General features: G+C 39.1%; 2 protein-coding genes across 2 annotated transcripts in view; both read right to left on the bottom strand.

Annotated features, from left to right (window-relative positions):
- Positions 1–1,101, bottom strand: part of COLQ (collagen like tail subunit of asymmetric acetylcholinesterase) — a 43,284-nt gene extending 42,183 nt beyond the window's left edge. The window contains exon 1 of the mRNA XM_054193260.1: positions 918–1,101. Within this exon, the coding sequence (XP_054049235.1) occupies positions 918–1,023 (106 nt within the window). The 5' untranslated portion in view covers positions 1,024–1,101. The remainder of the gene's footprint in view (positions 1–917) is intronic.
- A 9,843-nt stretch (positions 1,102–10,944) lies between these two features.
- The window catches only part of HACL1 (2-hydroxyacyl-CoA lyase 1), a 23,476-nt gene continuing 6,904 nt past the window's right edge, over positions 10,945–27,516 (bottom strand). Inside the window, exons 4-17 of the mRNA XM_054191154.1 lie at positions 27,318–27,398; positions 24,309–24,381; positions 23,716–23,793; positions 22,697–22,791; positions 22,103–22,215; positions 20,269–20,404; positions 19,055–19,160; positions 17,565–17,648; positions 17,168–17,269; positions 16,078–16,232; positions 14,538–14,696; positions 14,123–14,230; positions 13,339–13,525; positions 10,945–12,916 (exon numbers count right to left, since the gene is read on the bottom strand). Of these exons, the coding sequence (XP_054047129.1) occupies positions 12,884–12,916; positions 13,339–13,525; positions 14,123–14,230; positions 14,538–14,696; positions 16,078–16,232; positions 17,168–17,269; positions 17,565–17,648; positions 19,055–19,160; positions 20,269–20,404; positions 22,103–22,215; positions 22,697–22,791; positions 23,716–23,793; positions 24,309–24,381; positions 27,318–27,398 (1,510 nt within the window). The 3' untranslated portion in view covers positions 10,945–12,883. The remainder of the gene's footprint in view (positions 12,917–13,338; positions 13,526–14,122; positions 14,231–14,537; positions 14,697–16,077; positions 16,233–17,167; positions 17,270–17,564; positions 17,649–19,054; positions 19,161–20,268; positions 20,405–22,102; positions 22,216–22,696; positions 22,792–23,715; positions 23,794–24,308; positions 24,382–27,317; positions 27,399–27,516) is intronic.

Raw genomic sequence — 27,516 nt, 5'->3', positions numbered from 1 at the left:
AAGACACGGGGAGGATCTGTAGGTACAGCTGACCTTAACCTACACATCTCAGCTGAACCATCTCAAATTCGCCACCGCAGGAATCTAGGATGTTAGTTAGAAGCACCTCTATTGACAGATACAGAATAACAGACAGAAGGTGGGAAACAGCAATTTGCCACAAGTTGGTGAAAGCTCCTCAAAGGCGAGATGGAGTCAGAGCTCTCGCCAACTTTCCCCTCCCTTTGCACAGAACGTGGCTAAAGGAAAGTCCCTCTGATGATACTGTAAAATCTATTAAGTGGGATTTCCAGTGCCCTGGCTCAGCTGACAACTAATTTGTTTTGCCTTTGCCTAGCAGGGATTTTCCATGCAGTGGACTCTTGTTTGCTATGTAAGTCATCCGAGTATTTGTTAGTGTCATAGCCAGAGCCAGATGATGTTTATTCTGCTAACATCCAGTCGGAGTCCGGCAGCGCTCATTGAGGTCAGGGCTTTATTTATAGAAGCAGATATACATTGAGATTCATTTTCTTTCCCTTGCTGTAATCTACCTAAGCTCATCCAAAATAGAAAGAAACATGCAGACATGCAAGTAATATACTAATTGGGCCAGATCCACGAATTAGCACAGCACCATAGAAGCCAATGGAAAAAAAGCATTTTAGAGCAGCTGATGATCTTGTCTATTATTTCTCCCGGGGAAGGGAAGGGAGGGGTTTAAAACCAGAAATAATAAAGCAAAAAGAACCAAGCAACAAAAATGTCCTGGCGTGTGGCAGAACAGGTCAGCAATGCAAAATTCCTCCACCGAGATCTGCAATTGAAGTATTTATTTTTTTTTCCTCCTGTGTTCCCAATCACTGGAAAGTACAGGAATCAGAGGTGCAGAGAAGAGCTCCGAGCAAGGAAAAGTAACAAGACTTAAAGCAATTTACCTGCTGAAACTGAGAAGACATTGTCAACGTACGCAGTCTGAGAGAAAGCAAAGCAGAAGAGAAGCTGCAGGTAAGATCCCCAGACAAGCGGGCTGAGGACCAACATGCTGGCAGCGCCCTGGCAGACTCCAGCTGAGAGGCGCAGGGCTGCTTTGGGGATCTCTCTCTCTCTACCCTCGCTCCCTCTCTGCCTTGCCTGCTCTCTGCCTCTTCCCTGGCTGTGGGATGCGTGTGTGTGTCTGTGTGTGTACGTCTCTCTCTCTCTCTCTCCCCCCCCCAACCCCTCCCCGTGCCTTTAGGAAGAAAGAATGCCAACCATTTCCCATTAAATCTTCTCCTTACACTAGACACAGTTATATTTAACTCCTGTGCTGGATCAGTTGCCCCTATTGTGGACATTAGCTGCTAAAGCTGGGGCATGGGGGATTCTGGTTTTGCTAACAGAAGCAAAAAGGCACTTTGGATAATAATAATGATGAGCAGGAAAGGGAGAAATTACGAACTGGACTATAAACAGCATCCTTCAGTGCAGGCAACCAGACACCGACGTCGAGATGGATAAAATCCCTGATTGATCATCTCCTACAGGTCACTAATTGCCTTAATGAGAGAGATGAGCAGTGACCTAACATCTGCTTATCACTGGTAGTTATGAGTGTTGCAGCTTGTAGTGCAGCTCAGGCTGAGGGATGCCACAAAGGCTTCACAAACCGCAGAACAGGTTATTATTATTTAGGAATTAAGTTAAAATCACAGTATCACTGATAGTGCCAGACACTGTAGGACCGCAAAGACTTTACTGACAGGGTGGAACAGGTGGAAGAAACAATACATGTGCCGTGATGGGGTGAGTGAAACGTTATCAGCTCCGGGGGTGGCGATGGTCAACACACTACACAGCACTGTGGGAAAAAAAACAAACCTCCCTGAAAAACAGCATGTGCCCTTGTTACCTCTTCAAAAGCTCGGTGTTTCTCTGCCTTATTCCAGCTGGCAGCGCTTTGCAAATAGATTTCTGTCCTGTGAATAACTAGCACAGAGATCCTCCTTTCTGCCTGGGATCCGACAGTGGTTTCCATGAAAAGCAGAGGTGCTCCTTCAGCATGAAAACCATCATGACTTCCTCCCTTCCAGATGGAGATGATTTTCTTTGCCCACTGTTTATTGTTGCTCCCAAGACAAACAGGGAAATCTTTTGGATTAATTACAGAATTGATTTATTTTTTTTTTCACTTGAGAAAAGTACCTATTGACAGATGGGATGACAAGTCCCCCTGGGCGTTAACTCCTACTGAGTACACCACTAAAGGGCAAAGGGATGTATTTCTGCAATTCTGGTTAAACAGCCTTAGCTGTTCTTTTCATTGCAAATACATTAACAAAAACTTTCTAAATGTAATGGTTTGATAGGAACAATCACATCTGCCTTATATATTTCTATCCTTAAAGAGCATGCTTAATATAACCATAATGCTTTCTAAAATCTCTTTCCAGTACTGCAACACTTTGGATAACTGAATTTATTTTTTAATTTAATCTACTTTATTCCACTGTCTGTTACTTTTTAGTATTTGGCTATTTTTAGTGAAGATAGTAGTTTGGCCTCTTTCTTCTTTGACCAAGATGACCATGGATTAAGTAAGTGCCATTAGTTCTCTCCATATGCTGCATCTCAGAGGGAAAGGCACAGTTCCTGCGATGTTTATGATGACAAGCCCTAAGTATGTAAGACAAATCTTCAGCTGCCTGATTATAAAGGTAAGCAGTGGGCAATCCCCACACTAGAAGCCTACATGGATGCTGGAAAAAAAAGCGTTCAAAAGTTAAAATGTCAAGATTTTATCAAAAGATTCACCTCTGGAAATATTTGATCAACTCAATAGCTAGTCAAAGCAACAAGTGAGTAATTTCAAATCCTCCTGTAGTCTTTTAGCAACAGAACATTTGGTAGAAATTTGTAGTACAAAACATGTTCTGTTTGATAAGGAAATTAATTGATCAAGTAATACTGCAAAGAACCAGGATCACGTAGTAGGACCTGTGTCTTTCCCCTCCTCCCTCACCCCCTTACCAATTTCAGTTCTTGCTTCTTCAGCCTAGAACAGAAATGCACGTTCAAGCAAAAACGCGACATCTTGCTTGAAGAATACTGCAAGGAATTTTATCACAAACCACAACCACCCTTCTGACCTGCTCTAAAAAAAGATAGGAACAAAGAATATACCTTTCCCTCACAAGTGCGAGCGCTATATTGAAGTGACACAGAAAGACAGGGCTGCTTAAAATTAAAAACAAAAAAAAAGAAAAAGGTTAGCTTTGCAGTCAATTCTTAAGTAGCGATTTTTAATCCACTTTTTCAGTGGAGACCCTGACTAAAAATGGATGTTTTGTCAACATTCTCCTTTCTTTTGACTTAGCATCTCCATCACTCTGAAGTCTGAGCCTGTTTGACCTGAACTGGCTCCCAGCCACTGCAAGAGCTCTGCAGGCAAACATTCTGCTGTGGAAAACATGCCATCTTCCACAAAGGACTCAAAAGGCACGCTTGGACTTATATTTGAAGGGACCTCATCGTCACAACATAGTGGTGGTTCATCAACTCGTTAGTTTTTAGTGGGATCACCATTAGGTTGACAAAAAGGAGAGCTCTCATGACCAGGCAGCAAGCCAGGCCACGTCAAGGTGCAAACACTCACTTTTGTTTCCTCTAATTTTAAGGCATCAGCCAGGCTAAATCTGCTGTCAAGGCTGCTAAAGGTTTCTGTGGGAGAAGAATGAAGTCCATTTAGTCACTTAGCCAGGTGACAGTGTACAAGACTGACACTCCCTGCCAACTGCTCCGCACTAGATGACAGGGATGTACACCTGGTTACACGGCTTGTTTCTGACCTCTGAGGCATCGGCACACGTGAGAAGGGGAAGTGTCACGTAGCAGAGTGAGTCTTACACAGTGCGAGAAGCCTGACAGACGTGTGCTTTCCAGGCCCCCGAGCTGTCTATCATCCGTGAACTTGCTCAGTCAAGCAGTTCATTCCTCCAGCTACTCCCATGCGCCCATGAAGCCAACAGAAAGCCTCTGCTCCCTTCAGCGAGCTCTGCGCCAGGCAGTTAAGGCCAGTGCTCTGAGATTAAAGATAAATCCTTGTCTCTGTCATCCAAATAGCAATTAATAACACAGGATGTTTTTTCTTCCTTCTCCTTTCACTGCAGCTGCTGTTGCTGGCGTGGCAAAAACTCACATTAATATGACTTCATGGTGCAACCACTAAAGAAGATCCCATAAAAATTTGGGAATAAAAATATTTTTTTTAAAATGTTAAAGTTTTGCTATGAAATTACAGATTTGCTAGAAACAGAGGAAGTGTTTCTTTCCGCATAATTCATACTCACGTCTGACCTAGAATTGCTACTGTGATACCAGGAGCAGTGTTCATCGAATGGAAATAACGATGGCTTCGGCAGCATTTCTGTTTCAAGATGGCATCATCTTAAGAAAGAAACACAGCAAAGTATTCACCCTCTGCAGCTTCTGAGTCTTATAAGATACCCCAATGCCCTAAGTAAGATCAAAGGGTTTTGAGGACTTGACTTTAAAAAATTATTCCACAGTGAGAACCCCAGAAGCCCAAATGTCACCTGCAGTTTATTGTTCAAAGACGAAGATCCCCACAGTTTTACCACAGGGAATCAACTGCAGTTTTAAAAATCCTATTTTGAGTAGATGTCACAGCAACTAAAAATGTCAAAGGCCAACCAACACACAATGAAAAAAATATAAGTTTGCACAGTTTACCAGCTCAAGTAGCTGTTGCTTGACCTTTTCAACCCAGACCTGAACTCTTAGAAGTGGGTGAAAGAATCTGCTGATGATCCTATGTGTAAAGAGAATTTATGAACCTATCTTCTCTGTGCAAGAATTAATGAATACTTGTTAAAAAGAAGGTTTCTTCCCACTCCTATCCACTTTTGGTTGGCAGGTCCTTCATCAACAAGCCAAGGGAAAATTAATGTAGTTAAAATATTATCAATCTCAAGGTCCTGTATGAACACAGTTCTAGTTAGGAGGACAAAGATAATCGAGACTTTCCAGTTCAAATGCCTGAAAGCTCTTCCGCTGAGTGGGGCAAAGGTAAAACAGCAACCCAGTGTTAATGCAATAATCCAGTAACAGATTACGTCTGCAAAGTAGCACAGAAGAATTCTGTTCATTCAATTAGTACAGGAGATGGACAAGATTCTTCGTAATTATATTTTCCTCATTAGATAGATATTTAGCAACAATTGTTTTTCACAATAAAAAATACCTGTTCAAGTTTGCACATCTCAAACAGTTAGGCCTGACACTTAGATTTAATACTTTGACAAGATAGCTAACGTTACTTTGGAAGACGGTATTTTCTAAAAGCACAAAGGCAGCTGCTGAAGTAAAAGAGATAGTAAGGGCAGAAAAATAATGAATGGCTTCACCATTTCCTTGATGACTTATTTAGATCTAATTCAGAAGCCCCTATAGGAAGAGACCCACTAACTGCACAACGAAGTAAAAATTCAACCACACGAGGAAGTTCTGACTTAATCGACAGCTCCACTCGCGCCAGTCACCCAGCAGGGTGTCAGGTCACAGGGCAGTCGGCCAGCCAAAGGCAAGCCAGTGCTCATAAGTCTTCAGGTTACCCCCTGGATGAACAGGGCGAAGGCAGGACATTGATGGCACAACACTGATGTCCTGGTAAAGGCAGGACATTGATGCCTGGCAATGTTCAAAAGCAACCCTTTTTGCAAATTGGCCACTTAATGGATGTTACAAATTGCACAAGTAGTGGCATTCTGACCTCCTCTTTTGTCTATATTCCGTATTTGCAGAAATGCAAAACTGGCTAGGCAACCCGATTTCTTTTTACACCTTTCAGAGGTTATTTGTTTCCAGAGCTGCCCAGCTCTCACCCCATTTTTAGAAAGTTGAGCTCCAAACTCTAACTTTGTACCTCTAGACCTATTTCAAAGGCTCAGTCCTTCACTTTTTTCCTCCTATGAGTAATTCCCATGCATACATTTCTTTTTCTATTGATGATAACAGAACAAACTGCAGCCTAGAAGAGTTATGAACATGATTAAATATTATGTGAAAATGCCAAGTGACTTCCATCAAAGCTATCAGAACCACCCCACTGTGCCCTTATAACGTTGGAAGGCACGAAGTAGAACAATTTTAAAACAATAATTCAGCCTCTGGCTTTTATAACATTACTCTTCTTCCCCTTTCCTGTTTACCTTTTAGACCTTGCCTTTCAAACTGAAAATCATTTAGCATTCACTGTGGGATTGTATAGAATTTTGCACAATGGCAGGGCACGAATGGCAGAAATATGCCCGTAATAACATGGCAGACATGCAGATGCCTGCACGTGCTGTAAAAAGTCTGTATAGGCAGGAATCCCTTGGACTTGCTGAATGTGCTGATCAAATGTGCAGAAAGTCTGATGGCTCCTCAAGATGTTCAAGTACTAGATGGTTATTTGGTGGATATATAGTGCGTCCAATATGTTCCAATTTTGTTGTAACTACTGCGTAGCAGCAGACTGCCATGCAGGACACACGTACAATACTTGATGCTTCTTGGATGAGATGTACTCACCACACACGCTCCCAAGTCCACGCAGAATCAAGAGAGACATCCAGGATTTTAGACACGGCCAGGTATTTAGAAATCCTGGACAAACATGCAAAATCCTAGAATTATCCATAGAAATGTGTTCCACTAGAAAAAAAGAGGATGCCCGTGGAAATCCATGCATATAATAGCCCTGAGAATGGAACTCCAGGCCAGCCGATACCTACAGTGACTAGTATATAAGTGAATGAATAGCCTTTAGCATCCCAGGGTGGTGAACGACAAACAACTTACAGCTATAATCTGGTCTGCTCTTGACATTTACATCTAGAGGGGATGGAAATGGTGTTCAGGGTAATTCTTTCATCTTATTTTCATCTGGATTGTCCATTGCTGTTATTTACTTCTATTAGTAAAGGCCTGCAGAACTCACCGCCTGCACTAGTATCACTGCAGTGCTGCGGAGGCACAGAACAGAAGAATATCTGGCAGTAATCTGCTCTCATGACTCCTAATTTAAGTGATTTATCATCTAGTTTGCCAAAAAGCCCAATCAATTAAACACCACAAAGCACAATTTTCTTTTTTTTTTTTTTTTTATTCTGTGAAGATTCTTGCTGGAATAAATATTAACATTATTGTTTTAACGCTCACTCTGGTCTCAGAACCGTACATTCCAGGGAGCTTCACGGATGCTGGCAATGCAGCGCCCAATTTTTGTACTGCACTACAGCCCATCATTAAGATGGAAGCAAACACGGATCCGAACACGAGTGCATACACACCTTGAATGCCTGCTAACATAAGCACTGTAGCCTTCTATAGAGGTTTCCCACCAGATGAGTGGCCAGAACACCGCTGCTCAGAAGACGTAACCCAGAGAATTCGGGAGGAGACGTAATCATGAGTGTAACCTCAGGCATGCAAGTGAAACCAATGAAGCTGCTCCTGAAATTAAGCCTGTGCATAGGTGCCATGCCAAACCAGGGCCTGAAAAAGCTTTACATGCCTTGTCTTTAAAATAACATATTGCCTCACTTTCCCATGGATGGTTTTCCTTTCCTCTCACGGATACTTCTGGGCAGAATGCAAAACCAGGAGCAGAGCTGATGAATCCACCTGGGGAGCAGTAGGAGAGGACAACACTCACCTGTTTATCCAAAGAACCAACGGTATAAAGCTGGGGATGAGTACAGAAATAGGTCACAGTAGAGTAGGAGGAAGTAGTGACAAATTTGCTTGCCCTTCCCCCCTGCCCCCCGCCAAAACAGATGGCCACAAGCGCTGGCCACGACACTACAGAACTCAATGAGACTTCTCTGGTACCACATCTGTTGGGCAACCCACACCTACCTTTTAAAGCTGCCGTGTTTTCGTAAGCTGATGGCAAATTTCACGCTGACTTCAAGGGTTGCTGGGTCAGACTATGGGCAAAGGAGCTTTGCCCTTTTTACAGTGCTTTTGAGTTTTGAAGCCCAGGCAGCACTTCTACTGCAGCAGCATACCAAATGTTGGGCACTGCACGTTGCCCAGTCATTCCAGTATGCCAGGGTTGTCGTCTTCCAAACACAGGGTAACAGCTGAGCCTAATCAAACTAGACAAATGCATTTTCCCAGCTCCCTTCACAGAATTAGGGAGCTACAATTAAGGCTGCATTAGCATTTCTGTTGTAAAGTCCTACTTTTGAAGCTTCACTCATTTGTATTTAAGACATCCTTACCAAGTGGCAATTTGGCACACAGGGATGAAAACTTTGAGAAAAACCAGCTGTTACACTAAATGCAGTAATAAAGGTTCCCCCTGTTTTCAACGCATAGCACGAGGCCCAGTATTTGCTGCTTATCTGGGGCACCTTAAAATCCCTGGTAGGGCTGAAATATTATTTTTTCCTTAACATAATTTTTATTTATTTTCTGAGCACTTGAACAATACCCCTGTTTTTGCAGGGCAAGCAGGTGGTTTATGGCCTGGCTGATGAGGCTTTCATACCGAAACCCCAGCACCCATGTCTCTGTGCTCTAACAAGGATGCACTGCCTTGGCTGGAACTTGGGGTGCGCCTGCAAGTCCACCAGTATTGATATCAACCAAGGTCTATAAAATGCCATACGTGTACATTATATCTTAATGATGGTGCCAAGGAGACAGACGACAAGTTCTTCAAGCACTTCAAAAAAAGTGCCAACCATTTTTTTTTTTTCTATTTTTAATGGGATAATTTCATTAGAGAGTGGGACTTGTATCTGGCCACCGTGGAGCTCTAGCTTGGATGAGTGCCTGAGCGTCTGTTGACACTGCGGTCACCGCTGCAGCTGCAAGGTGATGCAGAGGTATGCAAACCCACTGTAGCCACCACGAGGAGAGCAAAGGGCCTCTCTGCCCAACGAATTTGTTGACCCAAGGTATTACACAACTAATTACTAGTTGGATTGCTCAGATATCCTGTAGCTGACAAAACATTAAAAAAAATAATCCAGATTTGACTATTCTATGCAACATTTTCATCAGCGTGCTTCCTTACATTCTCTGTCACCCCTCAAAACAACAGATGAAAACCAAAAATGCCTTAGAGTATTGACTCAAGCAAGCAAATTGTCATTCTGTTAATTTCTCTTACTTATTTCTGTGCTATTTCAGGCAACCTTGAGATTCCTGGAAAGAACAGACACTGAAATAATTCTCATTTATTTTAGTGTGTTCCATAATTAGCTGTAAGGGTCTGCTTTACTGAGGGCCTCTTTAAACCTTGTCCATCTGGTTTTAGTCAAACCATCAAAAGAAACAGCAAACGTGTCCTTCAAAATAGCCGTTTCTTGCTCATTACAATATTCAGTTATAAGTAAATAAATTGGCAGGAGTCACATTGCCTGTATGTCATAAAGACCATCAGTTCTGATACCTGGTCTGATTTCAGCACATCACTAAGTAGGGGAGTGCCAAGTACTCTTTCCTCCTCTAAGCACAGCCACCAAGCTCTTTAAATAGCATAAAAAGAGCTGCAATGGGGATTTTGATTCCTACATATAAAGGAATGATGTAGTCAGGGCAGGAGTCACTCACATTTCTTAACAAGACTCTTACTATAGCTTACAGCTAGCGTCTGCTGGTTTCTTGGGTAGAGAGTGGCAGGCCTGAAGATGCATTACTGCTTAACTTGGGATTTTGCATGCATGCTTAAAAACAAATCTAGCCAGACCATGTATACATCTGAATTCTCACCAAAATGGCTATATGCTATATGGCCATTACAACTGAAGGCAAGCACACCAAACGTATGTCATGTCTGACGTATGTCAGGGCTGACAGTCTACAAAATTCACTGCAGACTAAAGGTGAAACATAATCATTAAAAAGTCAGTAATTACTGCAAACTAAACCTGTTAGCAAGCTGGGCATACCAAGAGTCTGCAGGAACCCATACTCTGCACCTTAAACTATATTGTGAGGTGCTGACACAGTAACAAACCTTACTTCTTATTCCTTATACCTGGCCATTTTGTTGTGGCTGCTGATTGTTTCACCTGTGGTCCCACAGTTAAATTACCTGCCGGGTTTTGGACATCTCTGTTATACTTTTCTTTACCACTTGTTGGTCCCAGGTTCCAACCCCTTCCATGCATGCCAGTGTCCTCTCTTTGAAGAGGCGTTTCCCAACCACATGAACTGAGCAGGCCCCTGCGTAAGAAAAGTTTCCACAGGAACTAGAGTAATGATTGATGCAGGTCATCCATAACAGGAGTAGCAAAATTTCAAGTATTCTCTATTTACCTGAAAGCCATGTCAAAAAAAGAGACTCGGAACTGGGCCTTATTTAAACACTAACTTCTCCTGGTATGTCTCAGTAAATTTTACTCAGTACCTCTTCCACAGCATCTTCCCTCAGCTGAGGCCCAGGCATTTTCTTCCTCTTGAGTTTGGTGTCTTGAGTCTCATCTCTGAAACTGTTTTCTTTCAGATAGTTTCATCCGCCTAACACGGCTCTTCAATGCAACTCCGTGGTGTAAAACATAGTAACAAGCTATATAAACAACAATGCTATATAAACGAAGTAGTACAGATTTCACTCTCCTGGGTTTAATATGGAAATTGTGTACTCTGCCACTCAAAACGCTAATAATTACAATCTGAGAATTTCTGCTATATCATGGTATTAGTCTATTTAAAAGCTATAGGAAACGCAGTGTCAATTCTTTTTTGAGCCTTTTAAAACCTCAGTGAAATCCAAACTGATGTTATCAATTATGTTATCACCTCCCCACAGTTTGAAATTCCTTGCTTTCCATCTTCCAAGTGTCTTGACTCATTAAAATGAATTGTGCATGTTATTGTGGTTATTCAACAACTTTTCTAAAAATACAACATAAGCTGATTTCCAACAGCTGACACAAAATGCTGACATAATTCAAATACTCTCAATTAAAGGAGAAACAGTATGAAAAAATCACTTTTTATTACTTTTTTGAATATAAACCAAGAATTTCTGCATTTGCTTATCTAATGCAAACAGTCTCCCCTGTGGTCAGTCCCAGCATTAACTCTTACAGATATTTTACATCATCGTAATGGATTGTGTTTAATCACTCCAACATATTAAAATCAATTTTTGAGAGTTAAAAAGAAGAATGAAACAGTATCAGTTACAAGAGCCAATGTTGTACCCCAGAGAACATACCAAGTTGTCTTCTCAGCAGCCGTAGACTCATTCACGAGTTGTATCCATTCCATGGATTTTATCTTTTTGCACTTCTTAGCCCTCCTAAGGATACTACCTTTCTTCACTCAAGCATTCATAGTGCCAGGTGGCTACTCCCACACACATAGCAAGTAGTGGTACCTCTAGTCAGACTGCAGTACTCTTGCTCACGTCAGATACTATCTTTCTGCAGGATTGTGCAGAGACATCCCTCTGCCTAACAGTAAGCCGTGGCCTCGTACCAGATGCGGACTAAAGTGCAAGAACTAATAAGCCAAGGTTTTTGCAACAAACCTAACTGAAGGCCAGGATTCCCTGCCAGCCCAGTCCTCCTCCTCTTTGGGTCATGCAAGTGCCTTTCACTAGTTAACTAACTTAATGTCAGTGGAAAAACAGACAATAAAGCAATCAAAACCCAAATCAGAGCCAGGATTTTCCCTTTTACGTATGGAACAATAAAGAACTTCCCAGTGTGTATAAGAAGAGATGTAAAGAGTACTGCATAGTATTTGCTGTAGGCCATGACAGGAGCATAAAGAACTGCTTCACTTTCAAAGTCTGAGCTTTAAGTCAGATCGTCAGATGCAGCAACAGATGAAAAACCAGTGGACAGAACCTCAGACAGGCCAATTACCCGCTGTAAATGTTCGCTCTGCATCATAGTCAATGCACGTTGGGCACTGAGTTTCTATCCAGTAAATACATTATATGAAGAACCTTTGTTGCACAATTAGCCAGCCACATGAATGCTGGTGGTTGCTTCGAGATGCCAGCCAAACTGAACATTAAGCTCCAGCTCTTTTTTGTTTGTTTGTTTCAGTGAGCGGTTTTTTGGTTTTGGTCTTTTTTTTGTTCTTTTGTTGTTGTTTGTGCTGATTTTTAAAAAATGTTTCTGATTAGGAAGATTTATGATTTATTAATCCTGGAAATCTCACTAGTAAATCCAGTCCTCTCTTCAGCCTAAGGGTATGGTATTGCCTTTGCAAAGAGCAAAGCTTCAAATAAAAATCTATGATTTTTTTTCCTGCAAGCACTGTAAGTCGCAGTTAACAAAACCAAATGCAGTAGACAGAAACTCAGACCTTGAGTAAGCCTGCATTTTTAATACACTACTTTTACCTGCAGTAGAAGCTGAAAAAGCAACCTGTAAAATTATGAAGTGACTATCAACCCAATAGGCTTCAACGCACAGTGAGGCCCATCAGCACTTTTCCACAAGAAGATGCTTTGTTTCGGTCCTTATAGGACAAAGTCTCTAACAAGTAGCATTCTGGTGGTTGGTTAAAAATGAAGTTACTGTAACTGCAGACTGCCAAAGACTTCTACGTTTCTGTCAGCATAAAATCCTCAAAGCTTACTCCCTTCATCCAGAACATCCAAGATTTTAATTCATAAATCTTGACAGATATGACTCTAAGTAAAAGAAGTAGTACGTAATTTTGTCATCAGTGTTTCTGTACGATCTGTTAGAAGGCCTGATACACATTCATATGTGTCTTGTTCATTTAACAATTACTTGGTTTCAGCATTTAAAGATTCCTCTAATAGCAGTTCTAAAATCCCACTTTATTCCAATGCTTACATAGAAGAGAGTTGTACCAGTTGCACTCCTGGAAGCCAATTTAGTTTTGCTTAACACACTGCCATTATCTTCATCTTCTACTACAGGTTAGAACGAGTCAGCCAGGGAAATTCCTGGAAGCAAAAAAAACCAACAAAAACACCGAATAAAAACCATATCAGAATGGACAAACAGTAAGAGGAACACGACCTAAATATGTATTAACTACCAGATGGAATCCACAGGAAATAGAGACTGCTCAAAAACGTTTTATCTCTTTTTGTCAGGAATGGAAAGGAACAACCATAAATTCTGGAAACATTCACTAAATACACTATGCATTAATACTAGTGAGCGTAAAAAAAATTAAACCAAAAAACAAGGAAAGCAGATGGCACAGTGTAAAAGCACCCATTCTCCTATCTCCCAAATTTAAAGAAAATTTTTCTGCCTTGGAACTACCTCTGCCTTCTCTGCAGTTTAAGTGGTAATTCCTGAGGACTTCAGAGGCTTGCCCACATGAAGCTTGCAGAAAAAGAAAGGAACATATATATACCTGTTGCTTTCTCTCCGACTGTGGATCAATCATTACATTTATCAGACAAGGTGTTTGCTTGTCAGTCAAGCTTGCTTTCAGAGCACCTTGCAATTCTTCTGGAGTTTTAACAAAGTATCCTTTACCTCCAAAGGCAGACATAATTTCCTCATAGTGTGAATTTGGCAGGAGAGAAACAGGAGGTACGCTGTAATGAAATGGAAAACCTTTGATTAATGTCAGGGAAGAATTGCCAAACTGACCAATTTAATTACTTCAGCTCTGATTTTGAAGTGTAAGCTGATTATTGTGCTGGCCTGATGAATTCTTCTGGGCTGGAAGAGCTATGTTTCCTATACCACTTAAGCTATGTTTATAGAGTGGCATACTCATTTTCATCTTCTGAAGACATTCTGGAGCAAAGATTTAGCCTAGTTCTCTGGGTACAGAGATCTCTGTTCCAGAGCAGAAGCCCATTGTAAACTCAGAACACAGGTAATTTTGGAGATTATCATGATTTTGGAGGTTACCCCACTATGAAATCTGTACTATGCCTCAACTGTTGCAGGAACGGAGGACAACTAATAGAGAGTCATCTCTCTGATGTGCTCTGTGTAAACAATAGTCTGGAATTAGGTTGGTTGCTTGCTTTTGGTGACTGGTTCTTACTTACATGAATTTAACCTAGGACTAAGTTTGCCTTACATAAAATTTCAATCTGGATCACAAAGCATTAAACGTGAAGAGAATGACCGTTTTGGTCACTTCTTCCTTAATTAACAGGACACACTTTGAAGATGCTCACCATGTAGTAGGATCTCCAAACTTTAACATCTCCGTCCAGGCATCTGCATCCAAACCTGTGTAAATCCCATTGTTGTTTACCACGATAATCAGGATTGGCAAATTGTATCTACAAAAAGATGCATTAAGAAGATTTCTGAAACACTTGCACCTTTCTATAAGGTGTAAGAAGTGTTACTTTTAATTAAAAGGATAATAAATTAAAAATAAAAATAAATCACTTTCACCTGAAGTGTGATCTACTCACCACTGGTAACACATTATATCAGAACAGCATAAAAACAACCACGCATATTTTTTGGTTTGTTTTCATGTGCTTTTAAGAGTACTTCATCTAACAGCAGCATCCTTGGCCTTCTAGTTAAATTGATCCTGGCAATATATGAAGAGGATCTTCTTGAGCAAAAAACAGTTACCTGCAAATAGTCTCCACCTCCATCCCAGAAAATCCGAAAGCGCTATCTCCCTCTATGCAGATGACTCGCTTTTCGGGCGTTCGGTCTTTAGCTACCATTGCAGCTGCTATAGCAAAACCCAGTCCGACTCCCATTGTGCCAAAAGTACCTGCATCAAGCCTAAAAGAGAGAATACAGAATTACTATCCTTTTATTTCTACTCAAAATTCTAAGTTGATCCATAGTGACTTATCTTCACTTTTAATAATTTGCCATATACTATTCAAACATTGTTTCATAAACAATTGGTATAGATACCAGATGTATAAATTATTATATTCAGCCAAACATTTGATAAGACTGAAAATGTTTTAAATGATATAAACATACTGGAACTCTAATTAAAATTAAGAGCTCTTATACACTAGTTGTACTACAATAAAGAACTATTCTTGTACGCTTTTAGCTTGCATAGTAACAATATTTCAAAAACATTCAATTACTGTAGAGATAGGCAGACTACATGAAATCTTTCTATATTTAATTCCTTGAAAACATAACTAGAAGTCTGAAAGCCATTGGTTAAATACTGCTGTTCAAATTTTAGTCTTCCGTTCAACTTTTGAAATCAAATTGAAAGCTGTAATTAAGTTAGATCATTTCAGTCAGAAGCACATAATGGATACAAAAGTACATAAAGAACTAGATTATTCTAGGTTTAACTTTTAAATCTGCCTTTAGATATGTGCAATGTAATCTGAAAAGACAACCATTAACATTACTGTGCCCTTATTTTAAATAAGGGTGAAAAAAAATTCCCCCAACTTTACTAGAAATAGGGGTTTTTTTGTTTGGTTGGTTGCTTTTCATTTACAAAGAAGTATTTAGGTTCATTTAGCACTTTAGTGCTACTTTTACAAGCAAGCTTCACAGTCAAATCAGAAGTTTCACCTCACAGAACTCATTTTTTCACAAACAGAACTCACTTTTTCCCCTAATTCAATAAGGAGCATTTAATTCCTACTTACATTAAAACTAGACTAATCATAATGATTAAACTGAAATATCAACACTTCCAAACTACATTTTGGGCATGCAGGTTTATACGAAAGTGTGCCCAATATAGAAACCAATTTTCAAAACAAGTTGATTCTTCTTATGTTTTCCCTGTTTTTAAGAGTGTTTCAAAGAAAAATTCTTTGTATGAATTCTTTTCAACATGAGAATTCCAGCGATTGTTTTTATTTTAAATCAGTATTTACCACAGACTCTGAGCACAGAAATAAACATCTAGATCAGGGAATTCAACATGATGCTCCTCACACAGCTTCCACAAGAGAGTGAGAAACTATCACCATTCTGTTGCAGAGAACTGTTAAAATCTATGACAGGACATGAGTGGAAAGTTTCCCTTAACCCCTCTCACAACATACTAAATTTTTTAATTAGAACCTTTAAAAAGGATTACAAAAATTCTGGATCATCATACTTCTCAGGTAAATGAAAACATTTATACATAGATGTAGCCTGTTGAGTCAGCCCAACAAAGAAAATACCACACCTTTGACGGGGATAATAATTTGGAAGCATAGTTCGTCCAATGTCCATGGTGTTTGCTCCCTCACTTACTAAGATGCAGTCCTCGGGTATCAGTTCTCTGATGTGATGAAAGACTGTGTAGTAATTCATAGGCAGGGATTTCTGTAACGCTAATCCCTTAAAAATAAGAGATGTTAGTAAGTCTTATGCATAGAATTCATAATAAGGTGCAGAACTGAGACATGATGGAAATAAAAATGCAGTCTGCTAGATAAGGCTGAAGTATTTGGTCTTCCATGCACTATATCAGGGTCATTCCTTCTGTATCTAATCCTGGTGACATGATGCATTTATCAGAGGCTCGCTCAGCTCAGCAACTCTTGGATGGCCTACCATTAACAGGAAGCTATTAAAATTCAGTTTAACCTGAGAGGCATGTGAAATTTTTCTGCACGTAGGTTTGACTACTGATAACACTAAGTGACTTGGGTAAGCTGTGTGCTGGGAGGCAGTTTTTGTCATCTGCTAGAATGAATTTACTTTAGATCCCAATCTCGAAACATATATTTGAACTTGCAGAATATGAGTTGCAGAAAGTTAGGCATACGCCAAGCACCTGTGGTCTTTTGGCCTTAATAGCTGCTTGCTTTTAATTTAAGATTATACTTCCACTAGCATTACTAAACAGCACAGTCACAGAAGAAAACTAAGAAGGTATCTTCACGTAAGCAAGCTTCCTTTGGGAGTAGTTGGAGGTACTTGGAGTACCTGCCCATTGCTTAGAAGTCACTGCCCATAATACAGCAGCTCTGGCTGTGGCCTTCTACTACTGGCTTTATGAACCCCATCCCAAAGTTCAATGACTTCCACACAGTTTGAATTTATACAAAACCTAGAATACTTAACTTACAGTTTAGTATTAAGACTTAACTTACAGTTCATAAGCCTGACAAGAGTAAGCCTGTACCAGAATGGTATAAATTTTCAAAGGCAGGGTAACGTGACTATCAGTAAGTAATTTAGGAGCTTGAATACAGACCAGTGACAAAACTGACTATGCATCAGTTCCTGTTAAGGCAAGAAACCTCCTCTTTTCTTTAATATAACACTACCTTTGATCTTTTCTCGTTGTTCCTTATTTTCTCTCTTAGTCTCTTCCACCACTCTGAATTAGAAGGATATTTCCATGGTCTTTTGCTGAATTCTTCTAAGAGCTGGAACAACATTGAAATGTTGCAGACATTTCTTTCAACATACTTAAAAAAACCATCATGAGCATCAAGAATAATGTTATCAAGAAAGACCCCAGCACAATCACAGTAACGCTAATCAGAATCTTTAACATTTAGTTTGGGAATAGACTGGGTGCACAGCATAAATATGCTGACTGAAAAATAGTTTTCCTTGAACAGTTTTTTTTCTTTCTTTTTTTTTTTTAACTGGTAACTTACTTTATATAAATCAGAGGAAATTAAGGTCAAAATAAAAGGACACCTGACATTATGTTACCTGCTTAGTCACGGCGCTTATGTCACCTAATAAAATCGCAGTTGGCCTCACATTATTCCCCAGCTCTTCTGCACAAATATCGATCTATATTTCAAAAAGACAGACCACCATTAACTCAAGGATATTAAAGAGAATTTTTTTCAGTTCAAGTGAGGAGCACTGTCTAACAATGTCTTCATGCCTTGTTCTGGCTGTACAGATAACTTCTGCCTTTCATTGAAATGACATCAGGAAGTGCTTTATTCGAAGTAAAATCCTCTGGTATGTACCCATTTAAATAAAAGTATATATCCTTAAAATTTACTGCTTGCTTCTTTCAAGCTCTTACAGACAGTATAGAATTTTATTAGAATTTTAAGGAGAAGGTAGTGGTGATTTTAGTGACGATTATATGAGAACTTAAAAATCTAGGCCTAGTCATACCCTTACGTCTACACAAAGCAGTAATTTTCATACTGAGAAAAGTTTGTGTATATTACTTGGCTGTAAGAATTTGGCTACTATGAAGAAACTGAAGAGTAAATTGCGAGCACTGAAGAAACTTCCCCCCTTTCTTTATCAGTGATGTACGAGACCGCTAAGGTTACACGAAACACTAACTTATGACCACGTGACACAGACTATGAACTGAATCAGTATTTTAATACTAACCCTTGATGGTGAAAAAAATTACTTTAAGTGAGATGAAAAAATATTTTTCTTTACATTCCCTAGATAAAACGAACAGAAAAGAGGTATTATTTCATAAGTCAAAAGGAATTCTAGCTTAAAAAATGTATGTTATCCCTCTGGAAACGATGCAAAGTTTGGAAGCTGAGATTATGTTCCAGATCACTGAAGGCAGGCCAGTCAGCACACTGAACCAACTACTACTGTTTGATCACAGACTCTAAGGGAGGAGATTTTAAGGACATAAACAATTGAACGACTTGCCTTTCTAAGAGCTGGCAGATTGCCAAATACATTAATTAGGTAAATAGCCTTTCTTTCTCTTTTCCTATGAACATTTCTGAGTGACTGAGCTCTTATAAGGACTGACTCTGGAGCTGAAAGTAATTCTATTCCAAAAAAAAAAAAATCCATCTGAGAGAGCAGTCAAACAGTATGAAAGGTTTCACAGTGTCAAGACAATTTGCTTTCAATCACAGAAATTGCAGTGCTCCAGAGATCACACAAGTATCATGAGTCTAATCCTGTATTAGTCAACTACGTAGAAGTGTCTGCCCTCCTCATTACAGCAGCACCAAGTCCTTGATGGCTGGAACAACGCTGTACCTATTTTTAGAAAAAATAAGGAGGTAAAAGAAATAAAATTAAAGAATATAGAAGAATTTCTGGAGAACCACCACAACTATATGCACTGTACTGCACTGTCCATAGGGCAGTATTTGCCACATGAAGTACACTACCAAAATAATTTACAACAACTGCTCTAAGCAATGCTAGAGCTCAGAGGACTTCCTTCAAGTGACAATCAATTTCCTGCTTACCTGAATAACCTTTACATCTTGCCGAAACCTTGGTGGAAGACCAAAATGCAAAATCCAATTCAACCTTGCACCAAGCAAGATGATTACGTCAGCATGCTGTAATGCCCTAATAAAGGGAAATAAGAGAACCAGATAAGGAAGAATCATTATTAAATTTAATAGTGTTTTCAAAATTAGAAGTAATCTTAACCACCACAGCAACTCCCAGAATATACATGTAATCCTTCCGTCCTCTAAGCTGCTTGCTTAGCCCCAAAATCCCATATCCTTTTACATAGCCAGTCATCAAGCCACTCGTGAGTTTAGGAACTCAAGAAGAAAATTAATTACTATTTTCCTAATACTCTCTGTAAGAGACTAACAAGATGCTATAATGATGCTGAGGTTAAAGCAAAAGGCTCACTACTGTGGGTGCCAAAATTAAGATGGTTGTGGATCTCTCAGTTTAGACTCCTGTTAATTTACCTTTCAGCTGGGTAGACAATATTTGGTATATTCTTTTCTTCTCCACTTTTCATAACAGCATGCTTAACAGTGGTAAAGCTAAGATGCTCAACAGCCGACAATATTTTAATCTCAAAATATAAATGCTCCATCTGCAAGCTGACTCGGTGCATATTCACGCCTAGTAGGGTTCTTATAGTTCATTCACATTAATTTTTGCCAAAAAGAGCTCTTATAAGTTGCTTTAGACATAGTCCTTCAGTGTAGTTTGAAATACCTTAGTTTGCTTTTTAAATAAAGTGCAATTTAGTGACAGTGTATCGCAAACACCATGCGGAGACAGCACATAGCAAAACTTCAACTGCAATGTGTGCATCTTAAGCTTCTGTTTATGGTGTTAAAATAAAAGGCTAGTGGTTTGTCTAGTGCACTAAGTTAAATATTTAACATAAACTGTTTACCAGTTTCACTTTATGTTATATAATACATACTAAAAACACTGACAAATCTACTTGCCATAGAATCACAATTACAGAATATTAGCTCTCAGACAAATTATCTTCCTGGCCAGAATTCTAAGCACTGTCAGAAGTGATCCACCTATGTCTGCTGTCTCTTTCCAAGCAAGATCTTCAGCGCTTGAAAATGAGGTGCAAAATGTAGTTGAAAAATTTTTGTTGTATGCATTTTGTCTTCCCTGACATCTGTAAACCACCACTATTCCTAGTTGTTTCTCAGATGTTAGGATTAGAAGCCGTCTTTATATTTACGTTGATCTTGCTGCAGCTACACAATTTGGATGGTTATCAGGAACTACTCCTTTTGCCATTGGTGTAGGCAAAAAAGGCAGTCCACAAAGGTCCACCAACTTTCTGATGTTGTTCTCAGCATGTGAATAAGCAGCACCTGAATGAAATAAAAGAGACTGCTTAATACTACAGAAACCTACTGTATTTGCTTGAATTTCAGTTAACCTGATTACATTATTGGCAGAAAGAGTGCTATTTCCCATTATGAAAGCTGCCTGTCATTTTGTATTCTGGAGAACACAAAACATGAAGTGCCAAACTACAGGTATTCGGGTTCAAGTTTCCCATATTTTTGACAAAAGTTTTTTTTTCTTTTTTTTTTCTTTTTTTTTTTTTTCTAAGACTTCAGCTGAAGTATTTAGCTATTTCTGTGAAGCAGGGCAGGGAAAAATAGGAGATTTTGTTTATCTGAAATGACAGTTTTGGGTGGGTGAAGTTCTGTATTGCGGGGCAAAGACTTCAGCAGCAGCAACAGGAGATGACCTTAGTGTCATGTCATGTCATTTTTTGCTTGCCCCCTGCATGCCGTTGTATTACATGCTCCATAAAACCTGCCCACACAGGTCTTTAATGAAAAAAAAGAAGCTCAAGGAAGACTTTGTGAAGGTATGTATTTGTGCATACATTTACTGTGGTACTACCTTCGGTACAAGGCTGCTCAAAGTTGCCTAGGCAGTCTAGAATAAAAGACTGGTCCCTGTGCAGTGACTTAAGTCCATGAGTCTTAAATCCTGAAGAATAAACTTCTATATTTCCTCCAAAAATTCTGCTAAAAACAACAGAAAGCAGAAAGTCCAGATATATTTCTTAAGTAGATTTGAAGAAAGCACAATATTTCTCAATTGTTGACATCAACAAACTAAGTATCTACATATTTTTGAGGTTTTTTACCTTTCACATTCAAAGAATACCCTTTTGTTCATGTGTATCAAGATAGAGAGAGGGGAAAAACCTCTCCTGATCTACTTTCTGTCTACTATTTCACTACCTAATCAGTGGTAAGATCCATCTTGTATCAATCATCTCACTCCCTGGTTAAAAATAGAACCTCTCTCCATGACACAGAGCATTCCCAGGTCCACAGGAGAACTGTCTGGGTGAAACAAGTTGGTTATTTCAATTCTGTACCTAGCAAACTGGTATCTTCAACAGAAATGCCACTGCAGTGGGTGACACTCCACAAGGTGGAACAAAATAAGTGAACCAGCACAGAGAATAATTAATTATCCTCTATCTTTAGGGACCCCTCTTTCAGGAATGAAATACACTGGCAGAGGACAATGGAAAGTCTGTAAAACATCAATAACAGCAACACTTGCTGCGTTGCTTCATGTCTGCACACAGGTAGGCTGGCACCTTCAGTAAGTCCATATGGAAAAATGATCTTCGGTTACTCTGATTCTTGCCATATATGGCAGAGCATCAGAGAGAGAATATAACTTCTGTATTCTGACAGAATTTGTTTGGGATTTTGGAAGTGATCCCTTGGTATTGGCTCTACGCTTAAAACAATGGTTATCTGAATTTTTTTTTCCTACTTAAACCTGTATTTTAACAATTGACTTTTCTCTTAACCTAGATGAAAGAGACAACCGTTACACAACAGAATAAAGATATTCTAAAAACAGAGTAGATTTTAACTTCAAATTTTGAAGCAGTTTGTTTGGGTTTTTTGTTGTTTTTTGTTTGTTTGTTTTAATAAAGTGTGAAAGAGAGATGGCTAATACTTATGGGGAAAAGAAATCACTTTGATCGCTGCTCTTGTCCCAAACTTGTGCAGTTCAAAGCATGGTACCTTTGCCAACGATTAGCAGAGGCTGCTTGGAACGAGCGATGACAGACACTGCTTCAGATACAGCAGAGTGTTCAGCCGTGCTAATGGGAGGTGGCAGGCAGCATTCCACGTACCTGCAAGTCAAGCAAAACAAAAGAGGCTCTTAAAAAATTTCAAAACAAGAAATGTTGAAAGACAAAACCTATTGTTAAGCATAAAACTGCAGTTGCTGCACACCATGTTACTGAGCGCATTTATCAGAACAGGATACATTTTTTTAAAACGTGCTTTGAAATTTTTCTAGAATGTTTCTTTAGTCTTACAGGTAGTGCTGTTCCAGAGATTTACAAAGTGACATCGCTGTACTGCCATCATATTAATTAATTCCTTTTTGCACATTTCATTACAAACTATAATCTATATGACATGTTATAATGCAATGTTACATTTAAAGGCTGGATTTTTAGTATCGCTTCAGCCTTGTGGCAAATTAATCTCTTGCTCTTGTTTATCATCTTCTTGTTTGTACTGGTTTGAGAAAATATAAAAGTAACTTAAAACTAACATTTCTTTTATTCAGTGCCTTGAAAAACAATGAATATAATCTTTACGCACTTGACAGAGCTCTTATTCACCTGAAGATTCACAAAATCCCCAGGTATGTCAATATAGCAGGAACCTGGACGACCATATATGCTGGTTCTTACAGCCTAGAAAACAGATGATCACAGTTTTAACCACTTTTTGAAAGTATTTTGAAAAACTTTATACATAAAACCCAAGAAAATCTCCCATGGACTGATTTATGTCAATAAATTCAAGTTTTGACAGCTATTTACATTTTCCACTATATACCTTCTGAAGCCTTTCGGTAGACACATAGTATGGGACTGTAAATTCTTTCTTTAATTTACAATGAGACAACTGCATTATCAGCTATTGTATTTGGAAATACTAAACTTTCATGCTAAATTCTATTTCAAGTAGCACAAACAGAAGAAAACCAAGACAACCAATGCTTCCATTTTCTATTACTTTTGATTCCAATGCTATTACAGGTAGATGCTCTGATGCATTTGCACTTCTGGAGATAGTATCGTTGTATGCAGAACTTAGGCTGATGTGGCTAAAGCATTGCCACAGCAGTAGTAAGAGACTTTTGTAATCCTTTCTGGAGTGTTGAGATAAGGCTGTTTTCTCCTGCTCTCTCAAAAAACGCATCAAACCAACAACCAACCCCCAAACCCAACCATCTCCACCCTCACCCCTCCAAATCTTCACTATAATAGGAATGGTAAAAGTGCTGAAGTTGGTGGTATTGCATTTCTAGTTCTTGCACCTCTCCCTAAAGGCATTTCTTTCATAAACTCTTTCCATCTCTAACTGAAGCTAACATAAAATGCTGCAGAGATCAGTACACATTAGATTGGACCAGAATTTATTTCTAACCTGTTCCATAGCACAGTTCAAAGGAAAAACCTCCCTGGTTGTTACTTTATGCAATAAACCATCATCCAACATCTGCAGGATCAAACTACTTACAGTAACAGCTACACAAAAAATAAACCCTCAAAGCTTATACAGTAGGAGACGGTTACTTGATGTTCTGTTGCTAACTTAGTATTTTTTCATACCTTTTCAATAACAGCAGGAATAACTTCTAGGCTGCTTGGGCGGACAGACAGTTTGTTGTACAGCCTGCCAGCTTCAACCTGAATAAATGCATATAACCATCATATTGATTTATCAAAGTGATTTCTTCATTTCTATCTCATTTCAACATGAATAACCAGGAAAAAAAGGCAAATGGAAAGCAACAAGTTGAAAACTCCCACAAAAAATTGCAGTTCCTCAGCTGGTAGAAACTGTCAAAGCCATACTCATTCCACTGAGTACTTAGGGTTTCTTTTCCACCAAAATGGTGCCTCTTTTATTGGAAAGCTTGTTTTTCTTTCTTCCATCTCAGAACAGACAGACAAAGGCAGTTTATACCAGCAGAGAACCTGAAGTAGAGCATGAATTCTAATATGACTGTAGACAAAGACATACTAAATAATCTGCTGTACTTACGCAGTATCAGTTTTAAACCAGTAGATGGAGTAAATCGACTGCATTATAAGATTTGTTAGAAAGTGTTAGCGTTTGGGATTGTTATTCTTACACTAATGAAGAAACAACACCAATTATTTAACTGACATCTTTTTGTACAAAGTTTACGTCTGTGTACCTGTGGGAATTCTTGGAATGCTCCCATGGTTTCCTGATTTCTGTCAGAAGAGCCTCCAATAACAATCAAAGGCCTAGAAAAGTGTATAAAAAAGAAACCAAACAACAAAAACCCCAGCCTTAAGCATACATATATATTTTATAATTGCAATCACATCAGTAAACTCTCCTGATGGTCAAATCCTACTGCTCTTGGGATATTGTGCACCTTCAGCATGCACAGATCTCAACAGGAATAGAAAGTGACCGGCACAATACAGGAGGGGATTCTAAATATCAATGTGTCAGCTGTCAGACTTCCTAGCAGCTTTTGAGCCACTAGTTTTAGGACAGTCTGGCTGTATTATGCGATCCACATCTAGCATAAAAATTCTAGAACCAAGTCATACTGCTCACAACTGTCATTAAAGTTTGATAACACGGGTGACAAGATGGTTTGAGAGGACTGGCAACAGCCAATCTAAAATGCATTGATTGATCTAGAAAGCATTAAGATGTTTCTTCATAAGAGGCACTGTAACGTGCACAAACACTAGAACTAAGAAACACAATAGGAAACAATTTTTTCAGCAAGATTAGATTTTCTTCGTATATAATTTGGAACACAGCAGAAATTAGCTGAGTATCTGACAGCACTTCTCTCTTTCTCCCTGCATTCAGTTTTTACTAAAAAAAACCCCACCAAAACAAAACCCAAAAAACAAAGACCAAAGAGATGAACAAAAATTTAACACACCTACAAGTGGTCCCGTTCTTAAATTAGTTCATAGCTATGTGAGAAGGGCAGCATTAATTTACAATATGAGCTATATGCTCCACAGGAACATTTTTATTATAATTTCCACAAAATACAATAAATTATTGTCCTACAGTGAATGAAAACTGGCCTTTTATTCAGTTTGTAAGTCACACTCAAACTCCTTAAAATGCTAAATGCTGACTGAAGATAAAGCTGGCTTATTAATCTGCTCATTCATCCACACTAAATTGAAATATTGGGTCAATAGCTTTCTAGGCTTTTTTTCCTAAACAATTTCTCTTCAGATACCATCTTTCCTTCAACTGCCTTTATCTATAGAAGGTGTTAAGCTGACACATTTACAGCATGCTCAATGCATAGTGCTAAATTTAACCACCCATAAAATTTGGGGGTATGTGTATCTAGATCTAAGCTTCATAACCAGGCCACTTCTCTGCCACAAATCAAAAATCTCAGTTCTAATCCCCTGACACAGTGAGATGAGAACTTCAGGCTATATCTTACCCACTATAAAAAAATCCTTATCGAAAACCCATTTGGTGTACACTCTAGATATTTTATTCTGCTGATTCTCTCCCCTCAGCGAAATGATTATGACTATCCATATATAACCAGTCTGTTTCACAGTGACAAACCCTGTGTTCCTTTCACTTATCCTTTTCAAATTTATTTAAGTGTTTCAATAAACACAACGCAGTTTACCAAGACCTAATTAGCTACCTAGCTGGCTAGATATACGTGTCCAAGAGCTCACTGTGACAAGCTTCCACGGTAAACCAAAGGCTCTTCTACTCAGCCAACCTGTGCTCAGGCAATACAATCTAAAAGCACAATTGGTACCAAATTGTGCTTTCAGACTGCTTGAATTTCTTTCAAGTGGGTACTGAAGAGGTTTCTTTTACCTGGAAGAGACTGAAATAGAGCAGAATCAGAAGAATGCGTCTCCAGGCTCAAGGAGGACAAATCAGACTGAGCTTTAAGGACTATCACTTACCCTGAGTTATTCAATGTCAGAACCAGCAGGGACAGTTCAACTATTAGCTTACTTCTGTGAGAGATGAGCCAAAGCTCAGCCACTGTAGCATGTTAGCAGTGCCAGGTGTAATGCCATGGAATCTCATGACATCTGGGAGATACTGATGAGGGCTAACCTTGCCCTACAAATTGGTCTCCTCAGGCCACTTTCTTGCAGGGGACAGTATAGAGCAGGAAACTTAACACCTTGCTGCCGCAAAAAGGGGAAGACCTCTCTAACTTCTGCTCCCAGCTACATAATCCATTCCTTCCCTTGCCTAGGTGCTTGATGCTTGCCTGACTGCAGTGAGCTGATTTAGATCACTTACCTAACATGACATTATTTACTTATTTTTTGCTGGGTTGGCTTTTTGCTAGAATAATGAACTGAATGTGGTTGTTGGGGCAGACAAGTGCCAGAGTTGTCAAGAGGGCAAGAAGCAGTTCTTTTCTTATAACCAAATCCACGACTGTTCAAAAGCAAAGTTTTAGATAGGGACAGCAAAACTTTAGTCAATAACTTTTTTTAAAAAAGTATTTGAACGCTAGAGGTCTTTGATCTTCAAAGTGTCAGAGACTTGATTTGTTAGCATTCCCATTATCAAGAAAAGTTCCCTTGTCTATCAGCCATGTGCTCCAGATCACGTGTGCTCGGCATTACCAGAGCTTCTACCCAAAATACCTCATACAGCTTTCTGAACAGCTTTCACTGGCAGACCAGCTAAAGTTGCCATGCCTCAGTGAAGGCTTGTGGGAGTAAATGCTATCACTCTGTACATTATTTAATTCAATACTTAATTACTGCTCTAAATGTCTGCGTGGGGAGCAAATATGGATTTTAACAATGCAGTTGTCAATTTGTTCACATATGAAATACAGTAATTCAAAGGCAACGTGTATTTAAATTCAGAAAAAAACTCTAAGACTCTCCACAATCAATAAAGCATTACAGGCTGAACAGCAACTTCATTTTCAAATGTATCCATACAATCAGATATACTGATAGATTTTCCAACATATGCATAATGGGGTAGGACAAAAAGGAGAATTTTATCCATGAGAATAGAAAAAATGGAACTAAATTACTTTTAGGGTTGATAAATGAAGAATACCCTTCTCATTATCCACAAGATAGAAAAACATAATCCTGTATTAAATACTGCAGAGGTCAACATCTGCAACAAATAACAGCAAACAATTATTAGAATTTTGAAGGGAAAAACATAGTTAAATTACCAGCAGTTTATGGTTGCATTTGCCATCCCACCAAGTGCATGTAAAAATCCTGGACCGGACACTACAAGACATACTCCAGGTCTAGAGCAAAACAGACAAACAAAAAAAAAAAAAAAAGGAGAGAGAAAAGGAAAGTGAGCACAGGGAATACTGAATAGATGACCGACAAAAAATAGTAAGATGCTGAAATATAAAATAT

Source organism: Rissa tridactyla, chromosome 2, assembly GCF_028500815.1.
Source record: "Rissa tridactyla isolate bRisTri1 chromosome 2, bRisTri1.patW.cur.20221130, whole genome shotgun sequence".
Taxonomy (NCBI): domain Eukaryota; kingdom Metazoa; phylum Chordata; class Aves; order Charadriiformes; family Laridae; genus Rissa; species Rissa tridactyla.
Note: the sequence above shows the minus strand (reverse complement) of the source record. Positions and strands in the feature narration are given on the sequence as shown.